Source organism: Barbatula barbatula, assembly GCF_947034865.1.
Source record: "Barbatula barbatula genome assembly, chromosome: 23".
In the NCBI taxonomy this organism is placed as follows: domain Eukaryota; kingdom Metazoa; phylum Chordata; class Actinopteri; order Cypriniformes; family Nemacheilidae; genus Barbatula; species Barbatula barbatula.
This window is the reverse complement of record NC_136786.1, coordinates 14151068-14171714: the sequence shown is the minus strand read 5'-3', so window position 1 is coordinate 14171714 and position 20647 is coordinate 14151068. Positions and strand designations below refer to the sequence as shown.

The window sequence follows — 20647 nt, the reverse complement described above, 5'->3', positions numbered from 1 at the left end:
TTGACCAATAACCGTGAGGACATACGGAATTCCATCCAATCAGATCGCAAGTTCGCGCTAAAGGGGTGTTACAGTTGATGCGGTCATCAAGAAACGCGCATAAAGCAGGGGACGCGTGAAAAATGTAGTTGCTGTTATTAGAACTGGGCTCATTAGTTGTCATTTTACTCAAATTTATAAAAAAAACCTTCATAAAACAACAGTACCGCCACGAACAGACCGAACGCTAAAATCCCAAAGTTCCTTCTCTGTCAGGAAACGCATACAAAATAACGTATGGTCTGAAATAAGACAACACGAATAATGCAAATAGTATTTTTTTATTTAGAGGTTTAAAAGTCATACAATATAGAACTCCAGAAAAAGATAAAATTTTCCAAAGAAATGAGGAACCAAAAACATGCTTTAACTACAATGGAGATGGCATTGTCTTCCCTGGCATGCACTGAGTCTGGGCTTTTCCTGGGATCTGGATCTTAAAGTCCCAAATAAATAACTGACCTGCAACACTCCCACATAGTGTATGGGAAATAGGTGGTTATCAGTGAACATCACTGAGAAGTACACTGTGGGAGAATTAGTTAAGTTCTGTGGCAAGTGTTATAAAGAATGAGAAGGTAGGGTTCAATTTAAAAACACTCAGATCCTGAAAAGTCAAACTTTCACATCAAACAGAGCTAACCTCTAACGTTGTGGTTTAAAAATGATTACAGAACCACATTCACCATATTCAACACAAACATTGAGGCCCATAAAAGTCATTCCCGTTTGCTATCTGAAACAATTACTCATCTCACCAGCAGCATTATAACAAACCCCAGAAAAAGTTCAGACTCAATCCACAATTTAAAAAATGGGGGTTATTAAATAATGGGCCGGAAAAAAAACAATTCACAAACAGCTCCCCTTAACCTCCCCCATACTAAAACAGTATTATCACGCTCTTGTTCGAGGGGGCTCTGTGCTCCTTTTCCTCACTGGCTTTGCCTCAAGACAGAATGAGGCGGCTGACATCACAGGGAGACATTGCATCATATGCAACACTCCAACATTGCATATTGCCTGTATGGTAAAACAGGAAGTCTCAGCCACCAGTAGTTTTCCTTGCTGTGTGTCCGATGGTCAGGTGAACGGGGTCTGAGGATTCCATGTGTTCTGATTCAACGACTGACGGCTCAAATGATTACTCCAAGGTCTGCCAAGTAGGGCATCTTGAGTCGACAACAGTCATACTGAGAAAGACTTTAACCTCTTTAGTTCTATTGTTTTGTCCAAGCAAAGCTATGTCCCCTTACCTTTAACAAATCTAAAACAAATGCAAACAGTGTGCTTTGCAAACATAACCTTCACCATGTCAGCTTTTTGGAGCACTTATGAATTCTGATTGAAAACCTCCATTAAATTTCAACGCTCTAAATGAAGAAACAAAAAAAATAACATTTTTGGGGGACTAAGGTTTTTGCACAATAAATGCAGCAAATATGTAATTGACTTTTTTCGGTCTAAAATGTCCTTTGAAGAAAGTGGTGAGTGTGTCAACTCTGGGGCATCTGTTAGAGTTCCATTTGGGGAATAGACCAGTTAAAGTATTTTTCATCCCCTAGTCAGCTTTCTGTAGCTCTCCTGCTGAGGGCACACATGGACTGCGGAGGCTTTTCTGAAGAACGTGGGCATCTGCTGGCTCTATCCTCTTGTAATAGTTCTTTTTTGTTTCGATGATCTCAAACCCAAATTTCTGGTAGAAGTCAATTGCAGACTCATTGCTAATCTGCACGTGACTGTTAAAACCACAAGGAGGAAAATTGAAATAAATAATTTTAACATATAGTCTAGTATTTAATGCAATTGTATTCAGAGACCAAGTTTGCAGCAGACATAGTTTTAACATTTAGGTAACAAGACATGTTTAAGATTAATGTGCCTTTCAACTTACAGGTAAATGTTGTCAAAAGTGCCATCCTTCTCACAAATGTTCAACACATGGTTTAGCATTTTTGTTCCTTAAAAAAAAATTACGATTAGTAACAGTATAAAGTGCAAATAACAAAACATCTGTATTATGAAATCATAATGCATCACCCATCAATCGGGAACTTGGGAGAAAACTACACTAAGTGGAGGCAGCCAACATTTAAATGCATGCGGTCGTTCAATAAAGATCTTACCTATGCCAAGTCTGCGGTAAGGTGCTAGACAGCCCAATGTCATGATGTAGAGTCGCTTCTGATTCTGAGAGTGATCCACTCTACAGCAGACGGCACCGACTGCAATGTCGTTGAAGTATGCTGTAAAGTTTTAATTGTGTTAGCAGGAAATTTTCAGTATTAAAAATTGAACAGATGAATTAAAATGGCTTAAATTAAAATACAGAAGATTCTTACCTAGCTTGGCGAGCTCCCCTACCTCCAGAACATCTTTGTAGAATTTGTCATTGTAGCTCACAGGAAATATCACTTGGTTCAGACGCTTCAATTGTTTAATGTTGTGGGGCGTAACGTCCCCCAACTCGATCCGGCTACTAGAACAAAAGCAGAATGGTCAACAAGCCGTGTACCGAATGAGGCCTTTTATCCACATGTCAAGAGCTTTTACATTGTATTTAATGCATTATATCAAAACAATTCATAACTAAACACTCCAAATTCCATCTCAATTATTTATAAACAGTTTATCGGCAGCGGTACTATTTTTTATTTTGGACTCTATTTATAGGAGTGCTGAAGCACAGCACAGACAGAACAGCTGCTGGTCACGTGTTTACCGCCGCCACTCACCCGGGCATTGGCGGGATGAGATGACAGATGAAAATATAACGTACACTAAATATGGTGTACTGACTATGTTTGTATCCCTAACAAAAGCCAGTGATTCAACATAATCAATATCCCTAGTTTTAAGAAACTATTCTTAAAGTGGACATTTGTAACAAAGGTCGTCAGTGACAGAAAGATTTAAACTAAACTACTTACTAAAAATGAATGACACTTCTGAATAATGTTACTATTTGAAATGATATATTTGTCTCTGTCTTTTTCTACAGGCAAACACTCTTCACCTGCCGAAATTGAAAGTCTCCTAAACCCATGAAGTGTGTTCACCGTGTCATTTGTGAAGATATGCTACGAAGCTAAGATCCCACATCACTTCTGTAACACCTCTGTTTCAACATTTAAATATTCACAAAAATGACACAGGAACCGGAGCACAACAATTTTTGATGCCCAAACTAGCGGCCCTAATGTGAGACCTCGTATCACAAAGAAATAAAAGCGTGGCTGGCTAACCAAGATAGCAACTTGGAGACTGACTCAACATTTTCAGATTTAGATTCGACACACGATCCAGTTGGGCACGAACCTAACTCGTACCATTTGTGCTGGCACGGGTTTAGATAATCTACACAGAACACGTTGGTTTTAAAAACGTTTTTGTAGAAAGGACGAGAGAAAATGCAAAGCAAGAACTAAGGGATGGGTATGCAAACTGCGGCGCAATTTTCTCTCCTCCACATTAAGCGCGTAGAGAGCTAGCAAGCTAGCATTAGACAAACTCTACTACCCCCCTGCTGGAAAAAAGAGAGAACAGAGAGGGGGAAAACTTTACTTGTGGTGAAAAGACCCTTTTCTGTGCGTTTACTCACCCTTTCATGTTGATGAAAACACGTTTGTTTTGAGGGATACGGGGGAAGTTGACGATATTTGGCTGTCTAAAGGGGAATTTGGGCAGAGTTTGGGATGTGATCCCCTCCACATGTATGTTGCTAGCAAAGGAGCTAAGCAGTCCGCATTTGCCTCTGTGCTGTGGCCGATGGTTGCCAAGTCTTGTAGACCAAATCACCCCAAATAACGCAAGTTGAGGACCTTAACCTAAGAAAATATATACATACGTTGCATTTAGGTCAAAATGTGGATAATTTAATTATCTGAGAATCGTGTATGAATTAAATGCGTTACAGAGCAGCAACGATTTCAAATTAATAAACAGTGTCTCTTACGCGATAACTGAGGATTTGGCAACGCCGGTTCGGGGAGGCTGCTTCTTGTCAACCTTCACCACTGACAACAAGTAACAGGAAGTAGAAAAACGGGATGTGACGTTTTGGAAACTTGCGTTCTGAAATAGAAGTCCGACCCCAAGTAAACTGGCATAGAATTAAAACAATAACACAAAAATTGGGTGTCATTGTTAAGAAAACACGCTTTTGCAAATACGTGCATGGTTAAGAAATTGCTGAAATGTGATGGGACGCTATCTGGTACTGTACCAAAAATGTCCTATTTTTTAATAATAAGAAACATTTCATTTGCAATACGGTACAAAACAGTTCAACACAACATACAGTTAAATTCTAATTTGTAAGTATCTTCAAGATTTATTTTATGTATACTGCAACCTTTATTAATGGTAAACAGCCAAGAATGCACAAAACTCTATCAAACAGAAGGGGGCGATATGGTTTTTCGGTACACGCTGTTTAGTTTGCAGAGGGAGAGAGACTCTGGCGTCAGCGCTCGAGTGAATTAAGTCAGCTGACATTTTTCATTGCTCACATCTCATCTCACTGAAAATACCTTCTGGACCCTTTAACTGGACACAGGCCCGTCTCGTTGTCTGAGGTATTTACTTTATCATGACATTGTCTTGTTAGATGTTTATTTGCTGTGTTTCGGTTGAATTGATCGTTTATAATAAAATATTGATATCAGAACATCCCCAGACTACCGTTTCCAGATGATTGATCATATATAATAACAATAATGAAGGCTCGTTTGGATTCACTGTGCAATGTACAGTGTGTTGAATTAATTAATCTTTTCCTATAAAAGGCTTTTATCCCAAATAGAGAGAGATGCCTCGATGAAATTATGTATACAGTCCCTGAACGAAATGCTTAACTAAACAAACGTCCAGCGAATGTTGTAAAAATTAATGTTAAAAAAAATATGACTGAGTTACAATAATGTCGGTCTGATCACAAAAATGTGTCCATTGATATTTACGTTGGATCTACAGCAAAGGTCAAATACTATTGAATGAACACCGTCACGTGATCATGCCGCGTCTCTGCAGCTTGGTATCCAGTGCTTAATAAGGCAGTAGTCTTTAAAATAGCACTGAATACCTAATAGTATATGTATTTTTAATTATAACTGTCATATCTCTGGACGTAATATTTGGGCCTGGCTTTGACGCACTATGCGCTAACGTTAGCTATCCTTCAGCTCCGTATGATGCTCCAAATCTTGTAGTCTTGTCGACATCTCATGAGGTTCTGAGACACAAACAAGTCCTCCGCTTTCCAGTTAGCATCAGCATGTTAGAACCGCTTTACGCATCACTGTTGTTTTTTCTTCACAGATTTAGTTTTAGACGGTAATCGAATTTTGCCTAAACTAAATTGTTTTGTGTCCTGTTTACTCGCATGGCCAGTGAATCGTGTATCAATGATTTTTTTTATACCAAATGGACCCCATTCGATCTTAGTTATTCCAGATGTCATATGAGTATCACGTGATGTAAATTCACAAAAACCTGGAAGTTAGAATGCTTCCTCTTGAGCCTTATAAAATAAAGACACAGATTTGCTTCATGTATGGTTTTGTTCATGTTTGTTTTATGGATTGCTGGTTTGTTACGGTTATTGGGGCTATTTTATTGACTGGAAGTGTTAGTTAAAATAATTTATGTCATACATTGCTCCTATAACACATTAATAATAATAAGTTTGAACACCAGTTTTCCAGGTTTGCTCAATTGTCTGTTTTCTCACTTCCTCACATGGTTTCCTTTTTACAGGCTTTGTCATGTGCTGTGATCATGTGACTATGTGAATGTCTCTCTAATGACTTATGGTGTTTTTATAATTATTTTTTGCACGGTAGATACATACAGCAGTAACTTACAATAACTAACACAAATGAAAATAAAATACCTATCTGGCAATTCTGAAAAGGCCAGAGATATAATAAGCTGAAGATTTGAGAATATTACTTGTTAGACAGATTTATTTGAACTATATCATGTATGCCAAAAATGTATTTTTTGCCCTTGTTTTGCATTAGACACATTCAAAATGGACTTCTCCAAGTTGCCCAAAATCCGAGATGAGGAGCGGGAGGGAGAATTTGGATTCGTGCATGGCGTGTCTGGACCTGGTTAGTAGGACCTAACACGTAGTTTATAATTCATTAAAATTCTTAAAGAATTAAAGTCATACCAAATGCATATTGGTTTTCATTTTCTAATGTTATGTAAAGATTTTTAACTGCATTTGTTTATGCTTACGATAATCAATAAATGTGTTCGTAGTGGTCATAGCCTCCAGTATGGCAGGAGCTGCCATGTACGAGCTGGTGCGAGTGGGCCACAGTGAGCTTGTGGGAGAAATTATAAGACTGGAGGGTGACATGGCCACTATTCAGGTGTATGAAGAGACCTGTATCCTTTCATTGTGTATTTCATTTATAGAGTACTTGCTTTCTATACTTGCAGTTATGCATGTGTAGAACCTGTTAAATAGCACAGCAGTTTTCCTAAACTATCATCAGCCGGTGTGTCTGTCGGTGACCCTGTCCTGCGTACAGGGAAACCTCTCTCTGTGGAGCTAGGACCAGGAATCATGGGTTCTATCTTTGATGGTATCCAGCGTCCACTCAAAGACATTAATGATCTCACAAAAAGTATCTACATTCCTAGAGGAGTCAACATTGGTGCCCTTAACCGTGATCTGAAATGGGAGTTCACCCCATCCAAGAGCTTACGTGTAAGTGAAAAGACATTTACTTAGAAGGCTTAAAGACACAGCAAAAAGGTGTAATGGTCAGATAGAATCTTGGTTATGATAAAAAAAATAGCTTTGACTCATTCTAACAAATATCTAAAACCTAATGGTCATACTATAGAAATATATACTAAAACCAACTATTTTAAACTTGATCATCACAGCCTGGAAGTCACATCACTGGTGGTGATATCTATGGGATGGTGTTTGAAAACTCCCTCATAAAACACAAAATAATGTTGCCTTCAAAAAGCCGGGGAACCGTCACATATGTAGCTCCGCCTGGCAACTATGATGTCTCGGTAAGACGCATAACAGTGTGAATTCTTTAAAGAATAATGATATTGGAATAACTGTGGGATGGACGTCAAAGTGTATATGTTTGTTTGTAAGGATGTGGTGTTGGAGTTGGAGTTTGAAGGGGTGAAGGAGAAGTACACGATGGTGCAAGTGTGGCCAGTGCGTCAGGTCCGACCCGTCACTGAGAAACTCCCTGCCAATCATCCTTTGCTGACAGGTCAGCGGGTACTGGATGCTCTCTTTCCGTGAGTCACACTTCTGCTGTTAAAAGTCACATGCTAACATACTGTAAACTATTTTTTTGTTTTAAACTTGTATAGTAGTGGCCAAAAGTAATGTCCAATTTGATATGATTAAATATGCATAAAAAATACTGAATTGCAAAATACATGTGCCTGGTTTATAAAGACAAATGACTACAAAATACTTCCTGTATATCTAAAATCAGTCACACTCACACATATAAGTGAACTAAGTATAAATGTCCATTATTTCAAGTGATATGTCTTCTTTCATTCTATAGGTGTGTACAGGGGGGTACCACTGCAATCCCTGGTGCTTTTGGTTGTGGTAAAACCGTGATCTCTCAGTCGCTCTCTAAATACTCCAACAGCGATGTCATCGTATACGTGGGTTGTGGGGAACGTGGTAATGAGATGTCAGAAGTACTCAGAGATTTCCCAGAGGTAAGTAACCGTTGATCCAACAGCACAAAAATGTGTTTTGTACTTAGGTGTTTGACAGTTCTTTTGTCCTGTAGCTGACCATGGAGGTCGGTGGTAAGGTGGAGAGCATCATGAAGAGAACGGCCTTGGTTGCCAACACATCCAACATGCCCGTGGCTGCCAGAGAAGCTTCTATTTACACAGGTTTGTGGGCTAAAAACATCATGTTGCACTTTAAACTTTGTGATGATGTCACTGATTTCTGTTAATGTACTTTCAGGAATCACACTGTCGGAGTATTTCAGGGACATGGGTTACAACGTGAGCATGATGGCGGATTCTACGTCACGATGGGCAGAGGCTCTGAGAGAGATCTCCGGTCGTCTGGCTGAGATGCCTGCTGGTACGTGTGTCTCCAACGAGAATCAGAAATGGCTTTATTGTGTATCTGGTTCAGGAACTGCATCTCTGTGTGTTTGTGTTCACAGATAGCGGTTATCCTGCTTATCTTGGGGCACGGTTGGCCTCTTTCTACGAGCGTGCTGGAAGGGTTAAATGTCTTGGTAACCCAGAGAGAGAAGGCAGCGTGAGCATCGTCGGAGCGTAAGTAGAGCTGCCTTGTCCAGTTATTAAGGGGTTAAAATGTGTGCTTGTGAGCATGCTCATGGAAGTGTTGTTTTAATTGCAGTGTGTCGCCCCCTGGTGGAGATTTCTCTGATCCGGTGACTTCTGCTACATTGGGTATTGTACAGGTAAGTGTATATCTCCTTCTCAATGCTTAATATCCTTCCCCATAGTAGTGTTTATAATATTTGTTCTCTTCTAGATATTAAAAAATGAAAGAGTGACATTTTTCACACTTATAGGTATTCTGGGGTCTGGATAAAAAGCTCGCTCAGAGAAAGCACTTTCCCTCAGTGAACTGGCTCATCAGTTACAGTAAGTATACGCGGCCTTTGGATGAGTACTACGACAAACACTTTCCCGAATTCGTGCCGCTGCGTACCAAAGCCAAAGAGATTCTCCAGGAGGAGGAGGACTTGGCTGAGATTGTGCAGCTTGTGGGAAAGGTGAGCATGTCAGTTCACATTGCTTCTTTGGTTATTCTTCAATGGTGAGACATGTATTTTAAATGCTTTTTTTTAGGCCTCACTAGCTGAGACAGATAAGATCACTCTTGAAGTTGCCAAGTTGATCAAGGATGATTTTCTGCAGCAAAATGGATACACACCTTATGACAGGTAACAAACACACATTTACACCGTAACGCGCATAAACACATTAAGCTTGTAAATAAACTAAAATCACTCGATTTACATTTCAGATTCTGTCCATTTTATAAGACGGTGGGTATCTTGTCCAACATGATTGCCTTCTATGACATGGCACGTCATGCTGTTGAGACGACCGCACAAAGCGACAATAAAATCACCTGGGCCATGATCCGTGAACACATGGGAGAAATTCTCTACAGGATTAGCTCCATGAAATTTAAGGTATATAACTCAGTCTGTTATATTAATATTTGTTGCACATGAGTCTTTCGGCACAGTTACAGATGTTTATGTCCACATTTTAGGACCCTGTAAAAGAGGGTGAGGAGAAGATTAAAGCCGACTATGCCCAGCTCCATGAGGACATGCAGAATGCCTTCCGTACACTGGAAGACTAAGATTCCTGTATTAAAATCTGTCAAAACAGCGAACCTCCCCAAACATATACACACCCAGTCAGTGTCATTTTGCTGTCGACATTCCACTGCTTTATATTTATTTTGTGTTGTTGTACATACACTAGTGTTTCATTGAGACTTTCGATTGAGCCGTGTGTGCATTTGTGTATCAGTGTAATGTGTACTCTTTGGCCTTTATACTTTTCAGATCATCCTTTCCATGGATCTAGATGTAATTATATAATTTGATGTAATTATTGTTCTATTTTTATCTGTACAGAAGATTGAAAGACGTGAGATTCACTATATTTACTGCTGGTATATTCACAGCTTTAACGGTAACAGTCATGTTGCTTCCGTTTGGTAACATGGTTGTTTTTGTTGTGGATGTGTTTATTGCAGTATTGTCCAGTATATTTGTTCTTGATGCAGTACACATCCTCTTCATTGCTCCTGTGAAAATGTGTCCAAAAAATAAATATTGATTAATTTATGTGTGTCAGTCTAGATGTTAAATGCTTCATATAACCAAACATATTTCACATAATTAAAGCGTTAGACATTTTACAAAATAGAATTTCAAATATTTTTTAATTATAATTATTTGTATATAATATTTTTTTATAGATGCTACTGTTCCCTTTGGCTAACTGAGGATTACACCAGGTGTTGTAAGACACTGATCATTGTCTGCTTTGGGACATATACTGTGAAAGGCTTTTTAGAAATACACTGAAAAGAAATTGGGCGGCAATGTCTTAGAAACCTGTTCATCCCTTTTAGGTAGGAGGTTCTCAAGACAAGTTTTTCTGGCTTTATGTGAGTCAATGTGCAGCTATTGCTATGTTCATCATAATCCAAAACAAATAAGGATTTGTTCCAGTTTTAGGCTTACAGGAACTGCTGGTTCTGCATAAGTTGATGGACAGACAGTCGGTCATTCAAAGGCCATAAGGGTTCATTTTGGCAGTGACCCCTGCCACTGTTTACACGATACTGTATATATTCTTAGAGGTTGAATATCATGTTTAAGTAGAACTGTCGACATTGAAGTGCCATCTATTTACTGAAGCTTGTGTGCATATAAGGATGTCAGATGTCATTTGTGTGACTGGTCCTACTACATTTTTATATCTTGACTAAAATGTGGTTTATCTAGTTCCCTGCCCTGGGTTCTCCCCTGTACTTTTCTGACCCTTTTAGCCTTATATCTAGTGATTTTACTGTGTTGTTACAGATGTTTTTAATGTAATGAGTTGATCTAGACTGTTACGAATTGTAACATCAAAATGTCCAAATCTCTGACCACAATTTCACAGTTGTCTTATAATGACCTTGTCGTTTCATCCATATTGATTGGTAAAAAGATACGCTTATGCAGAAGGTATACTGAGCTTATTCTGTATCCTACCCAGCATTAAAACCTATATTAAAATATGTATCTATATTAAAAAGAATGTTTTCGAAATAGATTGCAGTGCATACCATTAATGTTAATCTGCTATTAGGAAAAAGTAATTACAAAATACTTATACAGTTAGTTGAACCTATCGTCTCTTTGTTAACCCGATTTAAACATAATACTAATTTTAAGTTTTACAAATTCCCGCCCTAATGTCGTTTGTGAAGTATGCAAATGGTACGGGTGTTTATTCTCAAGGGCGAATTGTATGTTCCTTCATGAGCTGCACGTATCTGACTGTACACCTGTTGCCAGGTGTGAATAGGGCAGGTGAAAGAAACGAGAGAGGAAACACCACAATCGAGACTCATTATCGCAGCGGGAGGTTTATGGGCATTTGGAATATCGATTAAAACCCATGGTAACACTAACAACGATTTAAACACCTGGATCCCATATAACCCGGCGGATATTCGTTTTTTTATAGCTCAGGTATGAAAACATATGCAGCTTTCTGCGGGCGTGCGTGCGTGCGTGCGTGCGGTGAACTATTTCACGAAGCAAAGCATTTAGCGAATAAAACAGCACAGACGCGTGCTATTTGGGCTATTATTGTGTAAGGCAGTTTTTTGGAATGCATTCTTATTAATACACTTTGACGAAATCCTGAGCTTAAATATTTCATATTAACAATAGGCTATAATGAAAAAATACTGTAGTTGTGTTTCATATAGTAAATGTGTCGTAAGTTTTCTATTCAGTGTAGTGTTTTTAAACCTAGCTATAGTAAAGGTTAGAGTATAGGCTACTGCAGTACTTAATTTATCAATTTGCTATAGTTAGCCTATACAGAATATTAAAAAGTACACTATAGCAATTATACTGTACTTTAGTACTATAAAATGCAATAATATATACTATTTGCCTCCATGTGGGATGGTTATAGCTTTATAAATGAAGTTAGTACAAGTTAACACGTATAGAAGGTCTTGAGAAATTTAAACACAATGTATGCACAGTGTAATAATAAAAATGCCTTCATACATCAAATGCTCTGTTTAGAATAAAAGCAGAATGCAGAAAGTTTTAGCGGGTTAACAAAAAACACAGGTGAAGAATAGAATGTTTTTAAGAAACAGATACTTTGTAATGGCTTTAAATGAGTTTCAGACAGCAAATCAAACAGACCATGCTTGTTCAATAGTGGTTTCGTAAAAAAAACTCATTACATTCATCCCTTAAAGGTGTTTGTTTCGTCAGCAGGTGACAGATATGACCTATACACCAAAGAAAGTGACAGGCAATGAACTCACGCAAGAGAATCTCTCTCAGTCTCTGGATGTCAAATGGAGTGCAGAAGACCCCGAGGTGACAATCCGATATCTTTCACAATGACTCATTTTTTAATGATGGCCTTTAGTAGATATTGGACAGTTTACTGTACTTTGTCCTGCAAAAGATTACCAGGAATGATTGTAAAACGCAAATGACATTGATTGCTAAATATTATGAGGTATTATTGACCTCTGTTTCTGGAAGGCCGCTAAATGCTGATATAGATCTGTGATACGTGTTTGGAATACAGGTTGGGATGTATAGCAAGAACATCTGCTGAACCTGTAGAAGATGACAATAAAGCATTCTTTATACATTTGTAATTGTTATGTATGTGTGACCTCACAGGTCCTGGAGGTGACTGGACAATGCATAACAACACCTCAGTCACCTGAAATGTTATTTTATACAACCTATAAACAGAGGAGCGACGAGTTTCGCAAGTTATTTAAAGAGGTGCCTGAGAAACTAATTGCAGGTATGACTGATAGAGGGAGACAGAGAGGGGGGAAACGTGTTCTAAAATATACCCTGCATGTTTGTTGACAGGGCCACAATGTTTGTGTAACCATATTAGATATTAATTTAATGAAGTATCTCTTTCCTAGACTACACTTGTGCTCTGCAGAAGGATATCCTGTTACAAGGACGTCTATTCCTCACAGAAAACTGGCTATGTTTCTATAGTATGGTTTTTCGTGGAACAAAAGTGAGTTTTACAGAAATATTATGATTCCGTGCACAGTTGACCTATATTCAATGGAATGACTTTTCCAAATATTTATTGCGAGAAGAATTTACATTATTTAGTTGCTCTGCTATGACAATAAATGTGATTTCCACTTAGATCACATTGAATATGAAGGATATCACCTCAATGTCAAGAGAAAAGACAGTCAAATGGATACCAAATGCCATTCAGATCACTACAGTTTCAGAGAAAGTGCGTGTGCTCATTTGGTCAATATCAAACACGATTTTGTCTTTTGATATAAAGTTGAACTTTTGTGATGAAAAACATGTTTTTGTGATTCTCCGCAGCTGTTTTTCAGCTCTTTCTCAGCAAGAGAAAAAAGTTTCCTGGGGATATTTAGACTTTGGCAGAATATTTTACTGGAGAAGGTACATCATTTTTGTAACCTCATTATTATTGTTTATTACAATTTTTGTTTTTATTAAATAACATCTAAATAAAAAAAACCGAAATATTTCCACAAATGTTGAAACACAAATCTGCTTAAAATAAAACAACAGAACCCTGCCCAAAACAATATAGAATATTTTGTGGATTTAACAGTTATAATGGGTTAATGTGATGAATGTTATGGCTGATGGGAACCAATAGAATTAGATCCTATTGGAATAATGCTCAAAACAAAAGAAATGTTGTAATGATTTTAATACAAAATTGTGAGTATTTTTAATGGAAACCATTAGAATTGTGTGAAGGTTTCTATTGGGTTTCTATTTTTTTAGCAGTGTTCTACATCTAAAACATAAATATCAGCCTAGTTTATATCTTAAAGACAGCACAGCACAAACTCATATTTTATTTGGCATACTATGGTGGTTACTAATGTGACATATTAATATCATGTGAGAAAACAAAACAGAATACCCTAGAGACCCAAGGTAAGGGATATGTTTCAGTCAACAACCTAAATCAGTAGGGGACATGACAGCAAATGAATCTGTAGTTCATTGACCCCGCTTAAGGGCGTGGCTTTTCTCATTTAAAACACCCTGTACAGAAAATGCGGCCTTTTTCTTGCATGTACTTACATATCCAGAGACTTAAAGGCAACATCTTAATAGAGATACAATAGTGTAAGGTAGGGTCCTTTTAAAATAAATTGTACTAGAGCACTAGGAGGCGCACTTGTGGATTTTATTGCACTTCCTGATTTCAGTCGGAGTTTGTCGCACAGGTTACTAGAGTTCAGCGGGCAGGTAAGACGCTAAAATACTTTTACTGTCCCACCATCACGAAATTAAGAAGTTATCGTACATGAACGAGACTATTGATACATGTAAAGTGATCATAAATAGGTTGAGAAATGTTAAATATAAACCAAAAATAACTTTGGTTTGGTTTGTGTATATGCTCGTTCCCTACGGCCATGTTTTTAATTTAGTTTGCCGCATATTTACACTACGATGCGGGTTTTTGTTAACGTTATATTTGGGGGAGAAGTTCAAAGTGTTTAGGACGACTTTTTGGTTTTAGAGATTTCTTGCGTATGTCCCCTGAACGCTATAAGGACGCTCGTTCGTTTCGTTTATTTACAAGTGCAGTCTTTGTACTAAAGTACAAACCCCGTGTTACTAGTGTCCGTCAAATACAAGTCACCTTTGATGAAACCGTGTAACCATTGTTAACTGATAGTACGCAGGGCAGCTTTCAATATCTATCGTTTTATTTGGGTACACGGTTACCCAGTAGGAACAGTAGGCCATCTGTTATTTTTAAGGTATTACTCGTATTTTGTACATGCTTTGGAGAACTGACGTTTGCCTTCCTGGACAGGTTTTCAAGCTGCTTTGTGGAGCAGGTTAGGGCTGTTTCATGTGATAGTCCAGATGAATATCAGGATAGGAAGAGTTGGGTAAATTGTTTCAGCGTTTTATCAGACAAAGGCAAAAGACCAGGCGGGGTCGTGACATGCGTGTGTATGTTGCTCAATACTGCTTTCCTCTATTGCAGAAACTGACCAAGACTGAGCTGTTGCACATGGTCAAACAGCATTATGGCAACGACTTGGGGTTGATTTATGATGAAATGGAAAGTCTCCAACCAGCAGCAGAAACCGTCATAGCCACCCAGCCCAGGTGGACTACACTCACCCACATGTAGATCATCCTTGGAACAAATTTGGACAAGTGAGGGATTGACGTTTTCATGTGTCCGTTTTAGTTTGAACATGCGTGGAGAGGATAACACCGGGAGGCCAGAAAGGCCCACATCGCTTCGTCTTCCCCTGGGAGAGCTGAGTTCTTATGAAGCATCTACACCACAGGGAGATAATACACAATCTTCGATTGGACCGCAAAGCACGCTGTCTGTAAATGGGGTAGGTCCTTGAAGAAAAAAAGCAGAATCGAATGTAAAATTTGTATTAATTGAAATATTAAACATTACTCAACAGGACAATACACTCAGTCCCCCGTCCTGTCAACGCAGTCCAAATCTGTCATTGAACCGTTCTGGGTCCGATCGAGTTTCTAAACGTTCCTCTCTGTCTCTGGATTTGAATGCCAATGAGGATCAGCTCTCAGATAACAGCAGATCTGACAGCCTGGAAGAGGGTGAGTGTTTGACTTTTTGTGCATGTGTCTGTGTGTGGATGCCTTTGTTAACATCAGTATTTATTATGTGTCTTGTCCTGTAGTGGAGGAACATGAGACTTTGTCTCCAGTATCTCAGGGAAGGCTGTTTGTGAACAAGGTGTTTCACATCGGCGCAGAGAAAATGTTCGAACTGCTTTTCACTGATTCCAATTTTTTTCGGCGGTTCATGGACATTAGGAAGATCACGGGTATGTATTTCTGTGCTACGTAATTTACTTTTGATCAGACCCACACAAAACTGGCACCTGCAAAATATACCACCCATGACTTTCAGGTTCTAATAATACTGGTAAGTGGTGCAGAGGCATCAGTACTTGATATTGCAAAATGCATTGCACTACTGGCTTTGACTCCCAGCTTGCACAACCAAACCTCAAAGATGACCCAGACCAGAATGCAGTGGGAAGAGTGGTCTTCAATGAACTGAAATGAGCACACGTCACTCTTTTCATTACGTTACATTGGCTCCCTATAGTCGCTCGCATCAAATTTAAAGCTCTGCTCTTGTCCTACAAGACCACCACTTGTTCGGCACCCCCATATCTTCACTCGCTAATACAGACTTAGGGGGCCATTCACACTGAACTCAACCTTTGCTTCTGAAAGCGCAAATTAATTATAGTTTTAAATAAGTGCAGCGTAGAACGAGTCTCGAGACGTCTCTGCCATGTCGCCATGTCATGCCAACTTGCTACTGTAAACAGAACACGCCTGCCCCGCCTTCAAATTCTTTTGATTGGTCCACTGCTTTGGAACTGACATTGATTAGTAAAAGTTACTTTTTTTACTTGACACAGCATCTTAAAAATGCGGCACTCCAAAAGACGTGAGCGTAATGGTCATGCACGTCTGTCAAACGTGTGTTTACATAGAAAAACAATGTTATGTATGAATGGCCCCTTATGTACCTGCCAGATCCCTACGCTCTGCAAACAAACAACGACTTGTAGTGCTATCCCAAAAAGGGAAAACATATTTGCATCTGTTCCAAAACACATCTCTTCCTTCAACACCTGACCGATTAGTACTGACTTTTCAACCCTTTCTATCCTTAAAAATCCTTGGCTTTGTATACTGTGGTAGGCTATATGAGACCACTTTTACTGCATTTATGCTTGTCCTTATGTTGTTCCAATTGCTTATGTTGTTAACCTCATTTGTAAGTCTCTTTGGATAAAGCGTCTGCTAAATGACTTAATGTAATGTAAATGTAGTGATGAATGCCTGTGTTATGTCACAGGTATAACCTCTACCTCATGGCAAAGGGATTCCTCTGGCTGTATGAAAAGGACTTTAAACTACACCATCACCATTACCAACCCGCTTGTGGGCAAATTCTCCACTGCCACAGAGTACCAGGTTAGTGGGTCAACAACTGTATATCTGTGTTTATTTGGGAAAGCAGGTTACTTGTTCCTTGATGAATGATGGATACGGTGTTTCACGCATTCTGACTTATTTAAAAATGTTAAATATGCTGTCTTCTCATGCTTGACATTGTCAAAAAATAAATTTTGATGAATGGCCTAGTATTTCTGTGCTCGATACACTCCCCCATCGTACTGGTTTTGTAACGTTTTTTCAAACATGAAAATAAGTTTCGTAACAACTTTTCTTAGTCCCTTATAGAGCAAATATGCCCACGGCAAGGCGAAAGAAATGGCCCGCCCACACGTCAACCGACGAGCAATGTTTTATGTAACCATTGCAATGAAAGCTCAACACAACAGGATCTGTTAAACAGACTGCTGAAATCAACAGAAACAATACATAAAAAATTATGAGCCAAAAGTTTTTACATAATTTCTTAAAATGTATTTCCTTTTAACATAGTTAAGAGACAGGGCTGTGGTGGTTTAGTTCTTTAAATTTGTTGGGGTTTTTTCATTATTTTTGTGATATAAGCGCATGGTACTGCCAGTTTTAAAATGACAGGATCTGCAAGTTTATGTTTTGGGGCTGTCCATGTTTATTTGGCTAACTGTGCGTTCACACCGCCAGTGACACCAAGCAACCAAGCGAGGAGATGTCATTCATTTTGATAGAGAGCCAGCGACATAAGTGACAGTGACCGTTGGGTAAAAATGATTTGGCTAGCTCAATGATTGTAAGTGGCAAATATTTTGTTGTCTTTGTGTTGTAGACACTATATAAAGAATCAAGGGAAGGTCAATACTACATGGTGGGTGCTGAGGTCTACACGCACGATGTTCCATATCACGATTACTTTTACACTCAGAATCGCTACTGTATCATCAGTAACTCCAAACACAAGTGCAGACTCAGGTGAGCGGTATGTTTATATCTGTTTGTCTGACCTCTTTGCAAAGACTCTAAAGTCATGTATGTAACTGAGTCTGAGGAAGCAATTCTTGATCTTAAAGGGATACACACTCGTGTGCAAGGCACTTCAAAAGACGTGAGCGTAATGGTCATGCACGTCTGTCAAATACTTTACCCAAAAATGAAAATTCTGTCATCATTTACTCACTGTCGAGTTGTCCAAAATGTGTATACTTTTCTTTTGTTCTGATATATACCATAATGCTTATAACCAAACAGATCTCAACACCCATTTACTACAATTGTAGGAAAGAAACGGTTGGTAGTCAAAAGTGCACCAGAACTGTTTGCTGTCTTTTGTGTTCAACAGAACAAATAAAATTATAAAGTAATTCTTCCTACTACGGGAGTCAATGGGTGTTGAGATCTGTTTGGTTATAAGCAGTATTCCAAATATCTTTCTCTGTGTTCATCAGAACAAAGAAATGTATACACATTTTGGCCAACTCAACGGTGAGTAAATGATGACAGAATTCTCAATTTTGGGTAAAGTATTACTTTAAGATCAAGAGTTGCTTCCTCGGACTCTGTTTTGGGTGAAGTATCACTTTAATCCCCTGTGTGCAGGATTTACACTGACGTGATATACAAGAAGCAGCCCTGGGGTCTTGTGAAGTCCTTTATTACCAAAAACTCATGGAGTGGTATAGAAGACTACTTCAAACATCTTGGTTGGTATAATGGTTTTTACTCTGTGTAAAGGGGCAGTGACACTAGATTTAGGTGTTTTATTTGTTTCCATTCATTTTGGTTTGAGCAAAGAAAGCAGGTTGTGTATTTTAATATTTGGAATTAGAACTGAAATAGAACCCGAACAGCATGTGTCAGTTGTTTATTAAAGTGCAGCTTTTGGATCCATTTCCAGCTAAGCTTTCTTCTCCATTTAATTACCAAATTATAGGGATGCCCCTGACCTGGGCTCTCAGATTAATGCTCTTTCAATTCTTTTCACCTACAACTGTCAAAATGCACATCCCAGAATCGGAGCTTCTTGAGGAAGAGGCAGAGCTGACTCAAGGAAGTGGAGATGAAGGGAAGGCGGGTGCTTTGCGTAGAAGGCGAAGAACCTACAGTCGCTCCCTTCAGGAACACATGAAACCAGGCAAACAGTACAGTACCGACTCAGAACAGCAGAGAGGAGGCTCCATGGGTATACATGCTTTTTTTAAATACCTGAATTGGTACCAAGTATGCCTAGATGTTGCTTGCATGTTTGGATACTGATCTTCAAAATACTTACAACCAGGTTACATGAAGTCTGTAAATCTGACCCACTTGATTCACTTCAACATCTGACATGCAGTTTATTTTCCAAGAATGCAAAAATGATATATTAAACTAATATCAAAATGATCTAAAATGCCTTTTTTAGGTGCAGTGGATATGAAGAATGCGCAAAGATGGAGCATCACAAGTATTGTCATTGGGATGAGTTTAATGTAAGATTTTATTATTGTGTTAACTATGTTGATGTCGATTTATCACATAAAACCAATATATAATGTGCTTGAATGTTTCATTGAATTAATGTGCCATTGTTTTTGGTCCTTTCAGTCTTTGTGTTCTGACAGTTCTGAACTTGGGGCTGTTCTTTAAACTTTGGGCCATGGAAGATGTTGCCCACCGTATGTATCTGAGCACCAAGCACAGAATGAGGGAGAGAGCAGAATCCAGGTACCATTTTGTTTTATTTTGACACAATTTGGATCCCTTTCAGCCTAGCACTCACTTTTGTCTTCTTGCAGTTTGCAGCCTGACGTTGGGACAAGACAAGGTCTGCCACACAGAAGTCGAGAGGAAGTGCACTTATTGAGGACTGTGCTGCAAGATTCCATTAACCTTCTTGAACAGGTATGTTTGGGCAGCATAATGGCTTTTCGATAAATACAAAGTAAGATGGGGTAAGCCAGAGAAAAATGTACAAATGGATAGATTATCATGTATAGTGTCTAGTTTGGTCTAAGAGGTCTTTGTGGTGTCTGCTTCTCTACAGCTACGCAGTTCTCTTGTGGTGCTTCAGGAGAACTTTCAGGTCTACAACAGAACCTCCTCTGGGCTTTAAATGGCATTGGGCATGGTGACCTGAGAACACAAGGGCGTTCCTCCCCAGAGACCTGCCCTCCCTGTGGAGTGTTGCCATAGGGACTGTGCCCAAGGGCAGACACGTAGCCACATTCCTTGTCTCTCTGCGCCTTAATGTTGTTGGTTGGATGTTTGTTTTTTTTCAAAGCTGGGCATCTTCACGCTGGTACACTGAAAGTTTTCTGCTGGATTTGTTCACTTTACCTTTGTGGCCTTAAAAGTGAGGGAGAAAAGCTATTTTGTGAGTTTATTTTGATGAACTGAAACGACAACACAGCAGATTAAAACACACTCTCATGATCATATTCTGTTTTTTAATTCTGATTTATAGAATTGAAGATTTTGATGTGTAACATGGGTTTTTTATGGAGATGGTCAATTAAGTGAGGTATGGGTTTGAATGATGTGTGGTCAGATTTAAACAAGAAATAGTTTACAGTGCTTTCGTACCACTTATGGTTCTTTTCAGGGATTGCATTTCACTGTGGATAAAGTTGAATAATGGTCCAAACATGTTAATTCTTCACAAGTGGGCACAGGGAAATTGTGGTAATTTATTGAAAGAGAATGTATATTCCTCAATTTATTTAAAAAATAGAGCAGAGATTGATGGTTGTACATATTGTTTGATATTGATTTAAGTTTTTCTTCCGAAATGTTTAATGCATTTTCCTGATACTATTTATAAATAAAATCTTTTGTTATACTTTTGTGAAACT

The 20647-nt window shown here is 38.7% G+C and overlaps 3 protein-coding genes across 4 annotated transcripts; 2 read left to right on the top strand and 1 right to left on the bottom strand.

Moving 5' to 3' along the window:
* Nucleotides 1-301: 301 nt before the first annotated feature.
* Nucleotides 302-4132, bottom strand: naa50 (N-alpha-acetyltransferase 50, NatE catalytic subunit). Of its 2 annotated transcripts, none has more exons than XM_079488199.1 (6): nucleotides 3995-4132; nucleotides 3641-3866; nucleotides 2382-2518; nucleotides 2166-2285; nucleotides 1934-2000; nucleotides 302-1778 (listed from the first exon to the last, which is right to left on the bottom strand). In XM_079488199.1, exons 2-6 carry the CDS (start codon nucleotides 3646-3648, stop codon nucleotides 1601-1603), a joined length of 510 nt encoding a protein of 169 aa, XP_079344325.1. In that variant the 5' UTR covers nucleotides 3649-3866; nucleotides 3995-4132; the 3' UTR covers nucleotides 302-1600. The 2 variants fall into 2 exon arrangements, with proteins under 2 accessions (XP_079344325.1, XP_079344326.1); XM_079488200.1 differs by having other exon boundaries at nucleotides 2382-2515; nucleotides 3995-4092.
* atp6v1ab (ATPase H+ transporting V1 subunit Ab) lies at nucleotides 4064-9909 on the top strand. Its single transcript, XM_079488198.1, has 15 exons — nucleotides 4064-4616; nucleotides 6063-6155; nucleotides 6310-6438; nucleotides 6549-6763; nucleotides 6946-7083; nucleotides 7175-7326; nucleotides 7605-7767; nucleotides 7842-7950; nucleotides 8027-8149; nucleotides 8235-8349; nucleotides 8435-8498; nucleotides 8613-8816; nucleotides 8893-8987; nucleotides 9071-9242; nucleotides 9326-9909. The coding sequence occupies exons 2-15, from the start codon at nucleotides 6074-6076 to the stop codon at nucleotides 9416-9418; spliced, it is 1854 nt and encodes a 617-aa protein (XP_079344324.1). The 5' UTR covers nucleotides 4064-4616; nucleotides 6063-6073; the 3' UTR covers nucleotides 9419-9909.
* Nucleotides 9910-11069: 1160 nt separating this feature from the next.
* gramd1c (GRAM domain containing 1c) lies at nucleotides 11070-20634 on the top strand. Its single transcript, XM_079488334.1, has 18 exons — nucleotides 11070-11312; nucleotides 12084-12188; nucleotides 12504-12633; nucleotides 12764-12864; nucleotides 13003-13098; nucleotides 13197-13277; nucleotides 14860-14984; nucleotides 15070-15226; nucleotides 15302-15461; nucleotides 15545-15691; nucleotides 16744-16862; nucleotides 17647-17789; nucleotides 18414-18517; nucleotides 18826-18996; nucleotides 19219-19285; nucleotides 19401-19520; nucleotides 19592-19697; nucleotides 19840-20634. Exons 2-18 carry the CDS (start codon nucleotides 12093-12095, stop codon nucleotides 19906-19908), a joined length of 1992 nt encoding a protein of 663 aa, XP_079344460.1. The 5' UTR covers nucleotides 11070-11312; nucleotides 12084-12092; the 3' UTR covers nucleotides 19909-20634.
* The last annotated feature ends 13 nt before the right edge of the window (nucleotides 20635-20647 follow it).

Coding starts and splice junctions, on each gene's coding strand:
- atp6v1ab (XM_079488198.1), top strand. CDS start 6,074: ATGGACTTCTCCAAGTTGCCCAAAATCCGAGATGAGGAGCGGGAGGGA. Junction 6,439..6,548: donor TCAGGTGTATGAAGAGACCT/GTATCCTTTCAT, acceptor AACTATCATCAG/CCGGTGTGTCTGTCGGTGAC. Junction 6,764..6,945: donor CCCCATCCAAGAGCTTACGT/GTAAGTGAAAAG, acceptor TGATCATCACAG/CCTGGAAGTCACATCACTGG.
- gramd1c (XM_079488334.1), top strand. CDS start 12,093: ATGACCTATACACCAAAGAAAGTGACAGGCAATGAACTCACGCAAGAG. Junction 12,634..12,763: donor GCCTGAGAAACTAATTGCAG/GTATGACTGATA, acceptor TCTCTTTCCTAG/ACTACACTTGTGCTCTGCAG. Junction 18,997..19,218: donor GCAGAGAGGAGGCTCCATGG/GTATACATGCTT, acceptor TGCCTTTTTTAG/GTGCAGTGGATATGAAGAAT.
- naa50 (XM_079488199.1), bottom strand. Junction 2,286..2,381: donor AGGGGAGCTCGCCAAGCTAG/GTAAGAATCTTC, acceptor AAAACTTTACAG/CATACTTCAACGACATTGCA. Junction 2,001..2,165: donor TTACCGCAGACTTGGCATAG/GTAAGATCTTTA, acceptor TTTTTTTTTAAG/GAACAAAAATGCTAAACCAT.